General features: G+C 47.4%; 1 protein-coding gene across 3 annotated transcripts; it reads left to right on the forward strand.

Moving 5' to 3' along the window:
• The first annotated feature begins 2,286 nt into the window (after positions 1-2,286).
• Positions 2,287-8,157, forward strand: SLC35C1 (solute carrier family 35 member C1). 3 transcript variants are annotated; one of them, XM_051964750.1, is made up of 3 exons: positions 2,287-2,372; positions 3,808-4,334; positions 7,514-8,157. In XM_051964750.1, exons 2-3 carry the CDS (start codon positions 3,839-3,841, stop codon positions 8,071-8,073), a joined length of 1,056 nt encoding a protein of 351 aa, XP_051820710.1. In that variant the 5' UTR covers positions 2,287-2,372; positions 3,808-3,838; the 3' UTR covers positions 8,074-8,157. The 3 variants fall into 3 exon arrangements, with proteins under 3 accessions (XP_051820710.1, XP_051820709.1, XP_051820708.1); XM_051964749.1 differs by lacking the exon at positions 2,287-2,372 and adding an exon at positions 2,744-3,375 and having other exon boundaries at positions 3,480-4,334; XM_051964748.1 differs by lacking the exon at positions 2,287-2,372 and having other exon boundaries at positions 2,972-4,334.
• The last annotated feature ends 7,160 nt before the right edge of the window (positions 8,158-15,317 follow it).

Genomic DNA, 15,317 nt, shown 5'->3' on the forward strand with positions numbered 1-15,317 from the left:
GCTGGGATTCCATGATCCTATGAAGATAACAGACTCCCAGAAAGTGTTTCCGATGACCCAGCACTTTTAGCCACTTTTAGCTCTCTCCCTAGAGACTTGAGAATATTCCTAGGTCATCGATCCAGATCCACGCTGTCACCAAAGCTCATTAGATCAATTCATTTTTGCTAATGTACCAGCAAAGGCACAAATGACCCAAATAATCCAAATGCATTTTCCTCAACTCCTCACTCACCCCCCCATGTCTAATTGCCAAGTCCTATTGATCCTACAGATATATCTCTTGTCTATATCTCCTTCTCTACTTAAAATCAGTCAAGGCATCCATCCCCTCCAAGCCCGGTTGCTTCAAGGTTCTCTCAGTCCCTCTAATCTCTCTTCCACTCAGCTATCAAAACAATCTTCCTAAAGTGCAGCCCGATCCAACCCAGGTCCCTCTCTACTCAGCAAACTCCCATGGCTCCTATATTGTCCCCAAGATCAAATATCAAATCCTCCGATCGGCTTTTAAAGGCCTTCATGACCTGGTTTCTTCCGATCTTCCCAGCTTTCTTAAACCTTCCTTCCTCCTTCTCCACCAGGGAGGCTACGGGTGATAACACTGGTCTCCTTACTGATCAGAACAAAACTCTCCCCAAATCCAGGCATTTTCCAGGGCCGTCTGCCTCCCCAGCCTGGGACTCTCCCTCTTCATCTCTGCCTCCAGATTTGCTTTTGTAGTTCAATCATTTCTGCCTCTTTGTGACCTCATTTGGGGTTGCTGGGGTCTCCAGCTCGTTTTACAGATGAGAAAACTGAGGCAAACGGGATTAAGTGACTTGCCCAGGATCACACAGCTAGGAAGTGTCTGAAGCCAGATTTGACTCCGGGTTTCCCTTGCTTCCCTACAAATCCCAGCCAAAATCATTCTTCTACAAGAAGTCTTTCTCAATTCTTCTAAATGTTAACTTCTTCCCTCTGAGATTCTTTCTCATTTATCCTGTCCATCTCTAATATCATGTGATTGTTTGAATATTATTTCCCTCATTAACTCCTTGAAGGAAGACCGGTTTCTTGCTTTTCTTTGCATCTCCAGGGCTTAACCCTGCATGTGGCACACAGTAGGTACTTAATAAATGCTTATGGAGTAACTAAGAGACTTTCTAAGGCAGGGTAAGATTTTTAACCACTTTTATATCACTGGACCCCTTTGGCAATCTGGGGAAGCCCACTGACCTCTTCCCAGAATAATCTATTTTAAATGCATTAAATAAATAGAAGAAAACCCTACCTTTGGTTCAAGATTAGTAAAAATAAAGGTGGAAAAAATTTTTTCACAATACCCCGGGTTAAGAACCCCTGTACCAGGGGCAGCATTCCACCTCCTTCTTTGCCGAAATCGTTAGTGATTGAAAAATTAGACCTTCCAGGCTGGTAGGGGAGATGTTTTGAGGTAGAAATATGATTCCCCCCTAAAATCCAGGCCTTAGTTCTGTCCCATTGGGGACATTTTCCATTTTTAAAAGGGCCGTTGACCCTGGATTTGAGGACTTGTAGGAAGATCTGCTTCTAAAGCGTGAGACTTGGTAAATTAAGAAAAGCCACAAGGGTAAAGCTAAAGGTACCTCTAAAGTCGAGATCTGAATTCGAATTCTCCACTGTCTTCTGGAGATACTTGCTTCTATAATATTCTAGAATATAAATATTCTCTAATTCTACCAAGAATTGTGAGATCAGATCTTCCTTAATCTTAAAAGTTTCCTAAGAACCGGAGTTCATTTTTTTTTGGTAATTTCCCAAGTCCCAGTCCCTTCATAGGAGCCCAACAGGCACATCTGCTCTCCACAACTTCCTTGTGAACCCTGTCCAGAACCCTTCAAAAAAGACCAAGGTCAGGGGGTTGCCGGGCCGCCGGGTCCTGCCGGGCCGCCGGGTCCTGCCGGGCCGCCGGGTCCTGCCGGGCCGCCGGGTCCTGCCGGGCCGCCGGGTCCTGCCGGGCCGCCGGGTCCGGCGGGGTCACTTTCCCGCCATTTACGCTCCGGATCTTGGGAGGGGGGAGGAGTGAACACTGGCTTTCCCTATCAGCTCAGAATCTAGGCCTAGGCTGAAGGTGGGCCCTGACCCCAAGATTTAGGCCCCGCGATGCCCGGGGGCAGCGGGCGCTGGGAGGCCCTGGGGCAGCTTCGTCCCTCGCAGCGCCTCAGTCTGGAGGGCGCGGGAGGGGTGGGGCAAGCTTTGGGGAAGGGGTGGGAGCTGTCGTAGGCTCGGACGGCCCGGCGGGCTCTCCCCGGCCCCGGAGCAGGAAGCGGCCTCCCCTTGGCACGGCCCCAGGGCGGGGCGGCGGCAGGTGCAGGTCTGTTCGGGGCACACAGGCTGGCAGCCAGACCCGGCAGGTGAGAGCCTTGGGGGAGCGGCGGGCCTGGCCGCAGGGGCCGGCAAAGGCAGGGGAGGGGACTCGGGGTGCAGCTGGAGGGTGGGAGCGAGAGGTTGAGGACGTGGATGCCCGAGCGCCCCCGGGTAGGAAAAGCCGAACTCCCCGCCCCCACCCCCACGAAAAACCAAGCCACAGCTCGGGCTAGAGTGAGAGCAAGGGCCGGGCTCTGAACTGATCTCGGGGAGATGGGGAAGGGATGGGGGGAGTTCTGGTCCCGACACACCGGGAGGTAGAAAAAAAGCTGGGAACGCACGCGGCGGGATGCTCCCGCGGCCGGTCTCTTTAAGAAACGCCGGTGTGCTGGCCCTTTAAAGCGGGAGCGGGAGCGGGAGGGGGAGGGGCGAGCAGGAAGTATGTCCCGGAGCAGCGGTCTGGCTAGAACCAGAGCACTAGGGGGACGCCGAACCGGCCGCTGCTGCCCCCAGCTTCTCCCTCCCGAGCCCGACTCAGCCCCGGACTTCCGAGCAGGCAGATCTCTTCTGGACCCCCTCCCTCCCCCCAGCCAGCCTAGCCAGCGACCCCCTGGGTGACCCCGGGCAGGTCCCTGGCCCTCCCCGGCCTCAGCCCCGGCCCCAGTCTAATGAAAGGGCTGGAAGCCCGCTCCGGGCGGCCGGCGGCTGCCTCCTAACGTTCTCGGGTCTCTCCACGGCCACCGACCCTCGGAGGCGGCTTTCTTCCTGCTCCACCGCTCCATTTCCTTTGTTGCAGCCCGGAGCGCCCTGCCCCTCCCCGCTCCCGGAGTTCCATTGGTTGTAGCCGCAAGGGTCGTTTCTTTCGGCCCGAACGTTCCGTTTATTGCGTCCCCGAACGTTCCACTCGGGTCTGCAAATGTTCTGTGGCTCGGAGTTCCCAGCGTTCCGTCTGTTTGCATTCTTTCCGTTACTAACATTCTACGGGCAAATGTAACGTTCTACGTTCCACGCTCCAAGACTCCTCTGGGTTCTAATGTTCCGGGTCGGAAGGTCCGTGTTAGCTCCTCACATTTTTGGTTCGTTACTATTCAGTGTCTCGAGGACTTAACCCACGCTCTAAGACTCCTCTGGGTTCTAATGTTCCGGGTCGGAAGGCCCGTGTTAGCTCCTCACATTTTTGGTTCAGAGTCTGGAGGACCGCGGGAGGACTTGCATTCGATGTTCCAAGACCCTTTCATGCTGTAGCATTCTGCAGTCCCTCAGCAGCTCCAGAGCCGCGTCCTCTGTTCTAAGACTCCACTTCCAGTATTCTGTTACCAGAATGTTCTCTGCCTAGAACCTCGCGTCCCGTCGGTCCCCCTTAAGGCTCTGTACTTTCACACCCCACCCCCTCACCCTTCCCAGCTTCTGCCCTAAGCCGACTTCCCCAGTGACCTCAGACTTCACCTCTCCCCCACCCCCCAATTCCTTTGCCATGAACAGGACCCCCCTGAAGCGCTCCAGGATCCTGAGGATGGCGCTCGCCGGGGCCTTGGAGGCGCCCGCCGCGGGCGGCTCGGGGCAGGAGAAGCCCTTTCTGCTGAGGGCGGTGCAGATCGCCCTGGTGGTGACGCTCTATTGGGTGATTTCCATCTCCATGGTCTTCCTGAACAAGTACCTGCTGGACAGCCCCTCGCTGCGCCTGGACGCCCCGCTCTTCGTCACCTTCTACCAGTGCCTGATAACGGCCCTGCTGTGCAAGGCCCTCAGCCTGCTGGCCGCGTGCTGGCCCGGCGCCGTGGACTTCCCCTCGGTGCGCATGGACCTGAAGGTGTCCCGCAGCGTCCTGCCCCTGTCGGTGGTCTTCATCAGCATGATCACCTTCAACAACCTCTGCCTCAAGTACGTGGGGGTGGCCTTCTACAACGTGGGCCGCTCCCTCACCACCGTCTTCAACGTGCTGCTCTCCTACCTGCTGCTCAAGCAGACCACCTCCTTCTACGCCCTGCTCACCTGTGGCGTCATCATTGGTGAGTCCGGGGCCCCGTCCCCCGCCCCTAGGGGGCGCTGGTCCCCGCACACTGGTCCCGGCACCCCAGTAGTGCTCGCTTCGGGGAGCTCCATTCTGGCGTCGTCCGTGAACCGGGAGAAACGCGGGGACTGGGCGAACCGGCTGAAAAATGCTGGGGGCCGGAGGGAGGCTTAGGAACTGGGTTACGCAGCAAAGTGGCCAATTGGGTATGAAGAACTTCCTCACAATCGGAGCCGTCCCCCAGTGGAGTGACTGCCCCCTGAGGTCCCCACGTTAAGGAATTTCCCATGAACTCTGGCGTTATGGGGTCACTGTAGGCGTGAGCTCCCCCCGCTGGAGGTCCCTGGAGGTCCCTTCCAGCTCCCAGATTCAGGGATTGTCCGACAAAAGGCTTGTCCGGGACCGCCTGGTTCGGAAGGGTCGGGGTGGGACTGGACCCCAGCCTTGAGCCTTCTTGGCTCAGAAAGGTGAAGTCGCTGGGAGGCGGGTGGGCTCCGTCAGAAACAGGAGGGCCAGAGCCAGCTCACCTTTTCAGACAAGCTTACTCTACCAGCGCAGGGGAGTGCCGGTGCATCACTCAGGAAGCCCCACCCGGTGCTGTCTGCGGGACAGTAGGCCCGGGTCAAAGAGGAAGGAGGCCCTGGCCGGGGCTCCGCCGGTGAAATGTAAGCCCTTTGGGGAGCGGCGGTCCGACCTCTAAGCTTTGCCAGCTGGGCATGGACGGGCCGCTTGATTTCTCAGAATCAGCACCACGTGTCTAGGATGATGGAGACGGAGTTTGGGGAAAAATAAGAAACAAAACTCAAGGTTTTAGTTTGAGACACATGTAGTAGAATGAAGGCCAGGCTCCAGATGCCCATGAGGCCCTGAGTGTGCTGCTTCCCTCTGGGGGCCTCAGCTTGTTCATCTGTAAAATGACCTGAACCAAGGTTCCTCCCAGCTCCGTGGTCTTATTGGCATAACTGGAACCGCCCTGAGCCTCCTTATCCTAGCAGAACTTGGCCAACCCAGGCCGCTGATCGCTGATGATCAGATTTATAACGTAATCGTCACAGCTCATGCCTTCCTAATAGCCTCTCCTACCGTCTCCAAGGACAATGTGGTCTTCCTGTGACTTAGCAGTTAAAAAAAAGAGTCATCAGCCCCAGGAAACATTCGGGCGCAGGCTTAGGAGCTGGGAAAGGCCTCAGAGGCATCCAGTCCAACCTGATGGGCCGGCGCCAAAGACTGGGGGAAAGGGTGTCTGCCCGCAAGGGACTTACCCAGCTCAGTGGCAGAGAGGGTCGAAAGAAAGGACATTTCTAGTATTTGCAGACTGACGTGATACATAATGTCGGCTGTTGTTCATATATATATATATTCCCATATATAGATATAGCTTTATATATATATTAGTGTCTGCGTGATGGACACACAGTGAATACCAGGATCGCTTATGGAGAAAAGGGGCCAGGGTCGGGCTTCGTGTAGGAGACGGCGCTGGAGACCTTTATGGCGTCTCGGCCCCAACAGTCATCCGGTAGAAGAGCCTGGACTCTGTTATGGTCAACGAACCCAGGTTCCAATTCTGTACCTGGATTCTTACTTTGCTTAATCTCTGGGCCTCCCTTTGAATCCAAAAAATGGGACTAACTTTCTAGCTTTCTGGTCTGAGGCAATATCAGATAATTACTGTGGCCGAGTGTGGCCTGGAGGCTGAGACTGGAGGAAAGGAGCTGATTTTGTGGGAGCTTCATGGGGAAGGAAGCAGGAGGGGAGATCAGTGTTTGAGGCCTCTTTCCAGTCCCTCTCAGCCCTCCCCTCGTGGCTCAGCTTTGGAAGCATTAATGCCCTGGCTGTGTGACTCTGGACACTTCATATGGCTTTTCTGACTGTTGTGCAAAGTTCCCTTTCGATGTCCTGACCTAGTTTCCCCATTGTCCTATTTATTCTCCCTCAGGTTATAACTTTTCCTTCTTAATGTTTGATAAGATAAAAGTCTACCTCAGTTGCTCTGCCCCAAAACCCCGGCTCTAATCATTCCCTCTTAAATGGTTGATAAGGGTTTTATATCTTTGGATTATAGACTTTCCTTCTTAATGTTTGACAGGGTAAAGGTTTATCCATTTTAGATGTCATTAGAATATTAGTAACCTCCCTCCATTGTGTCATCCTGGGGCCTCCCCCCCACCGGGTACCTCCGCCATTATGTCATTGTTCTCGTTATCCTATAAAAAGCTTCCCTCTGATACTTAAGGGCTGGACTCTTTGAGACTAAAGTCTTATCCAGTCCTGGGACCAAACGTGGATCCCTTGGTCCCAGTATCTCTCTCCATTTAATAAACTATTGAATTGGTCTCTACTCTCTGTCCTGCTCAGTTTCTCCGGCATTACATGATCTCACTTTACTCCTCTATAAAATGGGAACAGCATCTACTTTCCAAGATTGTTGTGAGGATAAAATGAGATATTTGTAAAGCATTCTAGACCTTCAAGCTCTATGTAAATGCTAGCTGGGATTATTATGATTGTTACTGTCAGTAATAAATCATCATAAAAATAAGTCCAAACGAAAAAAGATCCAGCAGCTGCAGAGTTGACTTAGTTATGTCCATGCCGGCTCTACGGATAAAATGCAGCTTCTCGAGGCCAGGGAGTATGTCACACTTGTTTCTGTATGTCCGGTACCTGGCACACAGTTGATGCTTAATAGATGCTCACGTGGGCCTGTCCGTGTTTTTGTTTTCCTAGCTGTAAAATGAGGGAAGTGATTGGGCTTTTAGAGAATCATAGAATTTAGAGCAGGAAGTCATCTTTTAAATCATCTATCTCAACACTTTAATTCCACAAATAATGAAGGTTAAGGTCATGGGTGTATTTGGTAGAAGAGGCTTGAACCTGGATCTTCTGGAGTGTTCTTTCTAAGAATAATGACAAGCCATGGATATATGCCATTTTAAAGTTTGCAAAGTGGATCATATAGATTTTCTCCTTTGATCCTCATACCAACTCTAGGTTATAGTTGCTCTTCTTATTCCCATTTTACAGATGAATAAACTGAGGCAGGTAGAGACAAGTAATAGTGGGATTTGAACTCTGCCCTTCCAGATGCTTCGTTCTTGACTCCTGCAGGGGATGATGTTCCCGTGGTCTAACATTCGTCCCCACTCCTTTTCTCTCCCTCTCCTCTGGCTGCAGGTGGTTTCTGGCTGGGCGTGGACCAGGAGGGAGAAGAGGGCACCCTGTCGTGGGTGGGCACCCTGTTCGGGGTGCTGGCCAGCCTCTGCGTCTCCCTCAATGCCATCTACACCAAGAAGGTGCTGCCGGCGGTGGACGGCAGCATCTGGCGGCTGACCTTCTACAACAACGTCAATGCTTGCGTCCTCTTCCTCCCGCTGCTGCTGCTGTTTGGGGAGCTGCAGACCGTGGCCGTCTTCGACAAGCTGGACAGCGCCCACTTCTGGGGCATGATGACCCTGGGCGGGCTCTTTGGCTTCGCCATCGGCTACGTGACGGGCCTGCAGATCAAGTTCACCAGTCCCCTGACGCACAACGTGTCCGGCACGGCCAAAGCCTGCGCTCAGACGGTCCTGGCTGTCCTGTACTTCGAGGAGACCAAAAGCTTCCTCTGGTGGACCAGCAACCTGATGGTGCTGGGCGGCTCCTCGGCCTACACCTGGGTGAAGGGGCTGGAGATGAAGAAGGCCCAGGAGGAGCTGGCCCCCAGGGAGGGCGAGAAGGGCGAGATGGGCGTGTGAGCCTGCCCTGGGCAGAGGGCAGGAAGAGTCCTACCCAGGGGTGGAGAGCACAGGGTACGGTGGGGGGCAGAGCCTAGGGGGGAGCTGGAGTCTGGGAGAGCGAGGGCCACGGGGAAGGAAGCTGGGGGGCGGTCGGTCGCCTCCTGGACCCAGAAGCTCCGGTCTCATCATCCTCGTTTCCATAGTGTTTTACAGTTTACAGCATCCTCTCCTCACAACTGTCTTGTACAGTTGTACTTGTATTATTTCCATTTTACAGACAAAGAAACTGAGATTCAGGAGTGGCGCTAGCCAATAAATATTAAAACTGGCATCCAAGCCCAGGTTTTCCCAGAAATTTTCTCACTACTGCCTGAAAAGAGGCATCAGTCTCTGTAAGATTTAGCCAAAGAGTGCTGTGTAAGCGCTGTGTAAGTGTCTTCTGGCCCCTCTCCCATCTCTGGGGTGTTTTTAGACCTTGGAGGAGGGGTCGCCTATGAGAGGACAGAAGAAATGAGTTGTCCTTGCTATATTACCCAAGCCAGAAGGACAGGCCCCTCCCTCGTGCTCTCTTCTCCCATGGAGGATGCTCTATCAGAAGCTGTTCATGGCTGTTGTAAAGATCCTTATTGATCCCTGGGAGCCACTAAAGTCAGGAGTGGGAGGCAAATGTGAATGTGCCAGAAGCAGCCCTCCCCCTCCCCACCCCCCACCCCCCTTTGAAAGCAGGTACTAAAGTTGCTGTTGCCGTATCTCCAAGGAAAGCGTGACCTTGGCCCAAATGGAGAAAATTGGACGATCCGCCCCTAGCAGGGGACAGCCCAGACTTGCACTCCAGCCCGGATGAAAGCCCTCCAGCTGCCCTGTCTGCTCCCAGCCACAGCCCCCGATGATCTGTCTCTAAGGTGATGGGGCCTCCGGTTACTGTGACCCGTGGGCAAACCTTTCACCTTGGTCTGTGGTTCACTTACTTTCTGGACTGGACTTTGATGGGGGAGGCTCTCCATGTGAAAAAAGTGTCTGACCTTACACTACCATTCTCATCCTCTCCACCTAAAATTGGGAGATTCAAATGATGCCTTCAGTGTTCCTAACAGGCCAGGGAAATGTGACTTCTTTCTTACTGCTGCTTATGCCCTGTTCCCAAATGGGGGCTATAGGGCGTTTTATTCCCATCTGGCCCCTGGGGAGTGAAGAGGCCTTGGAGGTCACTGCAGAGTTTTCTCTGTCGGCCCATCCTCTTCCTCCACATGCTAAATATTGGGTAGACTGATGTTGTGATTTATAAAAGGCCATATGTGAGGGGCATAGTCTTCTCAGTCTTGGAAACAATTTTGGAAAGGGGTGAAAGATCTGCCATGTATAGGTGCTCAATAAATACTTGTTGATTGATTACATTACAGCTTGCAAAGCACTTTCTTCGTCTACACTAGTGATCATCACATGCTTTGTATACAATAGGTGCTTCATAAATGCACTGTGAGTCATAAAAGGGTTATCTGAGGTAGCTGACCCAAGTCCTGAAGACTGGAGACGCCAAGTGGTTTGTCTGTGGTCATACAGCGAATAAGAGGCCGGCCTGAGAATCCAACTCTTCTGACTTCAAGTTCAGTTCACTTGGTGCTAGCCTATATTCATTTTGTGCAGAAGGAAAAAAAGAATCTAGGTTCTCTCCACTGCTTCGTATCTTGTGTTGAGGTTTAGAGGAAGGAGGTGCAGTGTGGTATGGTTTTTTTGGAGGCAACAGGAACAAAGAATAAAATATGGAAAGGTATTCATTGATCATGTTTGGGATGTACCCACATAATAGTTATATTTTTAGAGGGTAAATAATCCAACCTCTCTAATTATATATGTGAAGAAAGGTTCATAGATCTTACCCAAATCTGCATAGGAAGTGAGTGGCAAATCCAAAATTTGCACTCAGGCCCACTGGTTCCACATCAGGTACTTTGCCCCGAGCAACGTACTAATTATACTTCCCAAACTGACTTACCATTTTGGTTCTATACCGATCAAACTGCCAATGGGTTACTTTATAGAACTAGGAAAAACAACAAAATTCATTTGTAGAAATTGAAGAGCTAGAAAAGCAGCCCCCCAAAAGAAGGAAAAATAGGAGTGAAGGGGACAGGGTATTATCCATTTCATGAGGCATAAATCATTCAAGAAGAGAAAAACAGCAGTGGGAGAAACTAGGTAGAATCCCAGAAGTGAACACAGCCAACCTATCAGCATCCCACACATTATAGTGTCTGAAAAGTCTCGGTGCATTTTTAAATTGTAAAATGTTTAACTTAAAAATGCCCCACAACTGGGAGAATAAAGGCAGTAAGCCAGAAGAGCTCTCCTGACATTCCCCCCAAACAACTTTAAAAAACTCCTCTGCGTGACCCTGGGCAAGTCACTTAATCCCAATTGCCTCAGCAAAAATAAATAAATAAAATAACTCCTCAGATGTAATTTTGGAGCAACAAAACAAAGGTCAGCATGAAACTTTTTTTCAGCCTAAGACAGCTTAGGAGGGCTGCAGGAGGGAAAACCCCAAAACTAGCTCTGAATTCAGCAGCCCCCAAAAGTCAGAAGCTTGAGAAAGTGCTCACCCCAAGGTGAGCAACAACAAACTTTAATATGAAGTTCGATAATAAAAAGAAATGGGCCGAGAAAACGAATAAACAAAAAACTTGACCATAAAAAGCTACTACCAAGACATAAACTCAAAAGATACACTGTGAAAACTACAACCAAAATCTCAAAAGAAAAAATGGTAATTGGACACAAGCCCTACAAGAATTCCCAGACAAGTGAAAGACAAGGGCCTCAGTTTCTTCATCAATAAAATGTGGCGTGGAAAGAAATGGCAAACCATTCCAGAATCTTTGCCAAGAAAATCCCGAATGGGGCCACAAAAAGTGGAACATGACTAAACAGCAACAGGATCCTAAATGTTAAGATCCTTTTCACTTGTGCTTTTTTTAATTTGCTTTTTTTTTAAGTAAATTCTTTTCTTTTTAAATTTAAAGTTTCAAAATCTCTCCCTCTCACGATTCTCCCACCCAGTGAGAGGGCAGGAAATATTAGATCAATTATACAATATTTTATCAATTATATGACTCACACTTTTCAAAAATGTTCTTTCTTAATATGAATTTAGTGAATAAACAGGAAAATGCAAAGAACAACAAAGATCATTAATGCAACCATGAGCATCTGTAACATATATTTTCTTTTAAAATATGAATATTAAATTTAATATAACATTATCCTGTTAGCATATCTTTATAATGTTTTGTTTTCTCCTCTGTATTTTTTTAATGTTCTTTCCTTCTTCCTCCCTCTCTTCCTCCTTTTCCTTCTTCCTTCTTTCTTCCCTCCTTCTTTCCTTTCTTTCTCCTTCCTTTCTTTCCTCCTTTATTCCTTCATTGCTTGCTTCCTTCCTCTCTCCTTTCTCCCTCTCTTCTTCCTTTCCTCCTTCTTTCTCTCCTTTCTTCCTTCCTTCTTTCTATACCTCCTTCTACCCTTCCTTTCTTTTTCTTTGTTTTTACATCTCTATTACTTCCCACTAAAAACCCTCCAAATAAAACCCTCACATAACAAATAAGCATAATTAAGCAAAATAAATCCGTTCTATAATTCCTGCCAAGAGCTTTCTTTTCCAAATTGTATTCACATTTGTTTTTTCACATCTAGTTGCTCACAGAAAACTAGAAGACCTCAATCAGGGCTTTCCTGGCAATTTGTATAAGCAGAGTCCCATTCCTTCTTTTAATCTGGGTGTTTGGTTTTGGTTTTAGCTTAGTAGTGGGAAAAGATGAAATGACTGAGGAAAAACAAAGGTTCAGTCTTCTGAGAATATGGATTTATTAAACAACACTTGCCTAATAAAGTAGGATTAAGCCTCCTCAGTTTAGGGCTGGACCCCAAATACAATAGACTTTTATATACTAAAAATAATTAATCAAACAAGGCCAATTAGTTAAAAGGAAATGATAAAACTACTAGTCTAATTTCTAATTAGAGGAACGATTATTAGGGACTTTCCAAATCAAGAGGGGGAGAGTGAATAGATACAATCCCCTGAAAACAGAAATGGAGGTGTCCCACTCCCCCATCCCCATGTGTCTATAAACAATCAAAGAAAGTTGAAAACAGTAACTGATGGATTAATATGGCACCAGTTTCCAGGTAAGACATATGAGTTGTTTGAAATGGACAATTATTAGAAATTTCCTTGCTTCAGTTTTTCAACCCGATGGATATCTGGTTAACATTTTTTATTAACTAGATTTTTATTTAGGGATCTGGAAGCAGCAGGTGGTCCAGCTCCCAGACATTCAGGGCTAAGTTCAAACATGCAATAAGGTCTTCTCCCAATTCCCACAATTGAATAAAGTTTTTTCCCACAAGATAGAAGTTGGACCAGACTCCCAATTGAATAAGAAGGGAACTGAGCCAAAGCCAGCATTGAGTCACAAGAAAGAAGTCAGTGTGGTTCACTTGATGCTCACAATAAACCAGTTAATATTCTAACTTCTTCAGTTTTTTTGGTTTTTCTTGTTGGTTGTAGAATCTGAAGGTAAGAATCTTGGGTTCAAATCTTGATTCTGCTACTTACTAGCTGGATAATGGGCCATTTCCAACTCTGTGGGCTTCAGCTTCCACATGTGTAAGAGGGAGGATGGAGGTGGAAGTGGGACTGTTGTTCAGTGTTTCTCTAAGGTTTTTTCTTGCTCTCCCATCAATGATCCGAGCTTTTCCACTATTCACAAAGCATCAAAAGGTTAGATATTTTAAGATCTTGGTAGATTTGCATGTTTTCCTTTCTTCTAAAGGACAGTCAAAAGAAAAAAAAAATATTGTGAGTATTTAAACACACGATTTAAACACAGGTTAGTTGAATTTTTTATTGTGTTTAAAAAAGGTCCAAGATAACTTTGGTTCTACCTTTCCCCTTCCATCCTCTCCCCCCAGAATGGGCAGGGTAGGAAAAGCTAGGAACCATGTGTGCTGCTGGATATTAAAGTTTGTCTTTTTCCCACAAACTGATACTGAGCAAAACAAGCAAAACCAGGAACACATTGCACACAATAACAGCAAGAAGATACAATGATCAGCTATGAAAGACTCAGTTCTTCTCAGCAGTTCAGTGATCCAAAGCAATCTCAATAGACTTTGGCCAGACAATGCCATCTGCATCCAGAAAAAGAACTGAGGAGACTGAATGTAAATCAGCACATACTCTGTTCACTTCTTTTTTCTGTTTTATTTTCGTCTCTTGTGGTTTTTCCCTTTTGCTCTGATTTTTCTCTCCCAACATTATTCATAAAGCAATGGGTATTAAAAATAAATAAATTGAATTTCTCAAAAAAAAAGTTTGTCTTTGTACCATACTTAGCTTAAAGCAGCCTTTTGATTAGCTCCAGCACAGTGCTTGGCACCTAGTAGGCCCTTAATAAATTAATGTTCATATATTGGATTTAACATATATTTTAACATAATTTGGAATATTTGCCATCTAGGGGAGAAGGTGGAGGGAAGAAGGGGAAAATTTGGAATGCAAGGTTTTGTAAGCGTCGATATTGAAAAATTATCCATACACATGTTTGACAATAAAAAGCTTTAATTAAAAAAACCCTAAAAATTAATTAATTAATGTTAATTGACTGACTGTTAGTAATGTTTAATCCTAAGGAGAAAGAAAATCCACTTTCCCTAAGACAGAGAAACAGAAAATTCTCACAGCCCCTGTGATTTCTTTTACTATGGCTTGTCCACCTACCCATCTCCAGGATAACAAAGAAAGCTTTCATTTCAAAGAAGGATGCAGGCTATATTTTAAGAGAAAGCATAGCCAAGAACTTTCAAAAGCCATTTAGGATTGTAAGATCTTAGATCTGGAGCTGGAGGGGGACCTCAAAGGCCTTCTAGGTCAATACCTCCCTTTTTCAGAGGAACTAACTGTAGTCCAGGAAAGAGAGACGCCATCTTCAGGGTCAGAAAGCAATTTGTGGCGGAACAAGGACTGGAATTTATCATTGTCATAATAACAAATCATTTCTGCAGTACTTTCAGGTATGTAAAAGGTGTTCCCCACAACTATTCTGGAAGGTTGGAGGTCAAATCCGTTAGTCAATAAGCATTTATTAAGTGTTTACTATGTTCCAGGCACAGTATTGAGGCTGGGGATGCAAAGAAAGGTAAGAGACAATCTCTGCCCGCAAAAAATTCACAGTAGAATGAAGGAAAAAAGCAGGTAAATAAAATTGTACAAATAAACCATACGAAGGACAAACAGGAAATAATAATTCAAGAGGAGGAATTAAGAGGGAGTAAGAAAGACTTTCCACTTGTAGAAGGTGGGATTTTAGCTTGAAGAAGTCGTTCTGCCGTGCAATACCTCTAACACTACTTTATATGAGCCCCCACCAGTGTGCTTCCCATTAACAATACGCAGATGTTGTAATCGTTGTTCCTTCATTTTCATAGAGAACCAGTGATGATATGGGATGACGCCTTGATTTGCACTTAAACTGAATTTAAGTGAGGCAGAAAGTTTCAAAAGCTCCTTCCTGAGTAATCAAGGAGCAGCGGGAGGACAAAAGAAAGTCAGGATGCTTGGTGATGGTCCAGGATGCACTGGATGTTTGTTTCACTTTGTTGTCTTTAATGTCTGACCGAGCTCTAAGCCCTCCACAGCACGCTGTCTTCGTGGCCATTGGAACAAATTTTTCTTCTGCCCGTTCTGCAGAAAGAAGTCTTCATGTGCCCTAACTCACCAAGGGGTTTGAGGTCTATCAGTTCCCCTCAGCTTGGTCTAGCCCATCTGCCAAGAGAGTTTTACCAGGGTGCACAGGGGAGAGGTGGGTGAGCAGCCCTGAAAAGAGCTGAGCAAGACCTCGTGCCAATCTTTTCAACAGCGAGATGATTCAGGCCAGTTCCAAAGGAGATAAAGTGATGGAGAGAGCCATCCGCACCCAGAGAGTGCGGATCACAACATAGCATTTCACTCTTTTTGTTGTTGTTTGCTTGCATTTGGTTTTCATTCTCATTTTTTCCCCTTTTTGATCTGATTTTTCATGTACATCATGATAATTGTGGAAATATGTATAGAAGAATTGTGCTTGTTTTTAACATATATTGGATTAATTGCCATCTAAAGAAGGGAGTGAAGGGAAATGAGGAAAAAAATTAGAACACACAGTTTTGTAAAGGTGAATGTTGAAAATTATCCATGCATATGTTTTGAAAACAAAAAGCTTTAATAA

This window comes from Antechinus flavipes, chromosome 6, assembly GCF_016432865.1.
Source record: "Antechinus flavipes isolate AdamAnt ecotype Samford, QLD, Australia chromosome 6, AdamAnt_v2, whole genome shotgun sequence".
Classification (NCBI taxonomy): domain Eukaryota; kingdom Metazoa; phylum Chordata; class Mammalia; order Dasyuromorphia; family Dasyuridae; genus Antechinus; species Antechinus flavipes.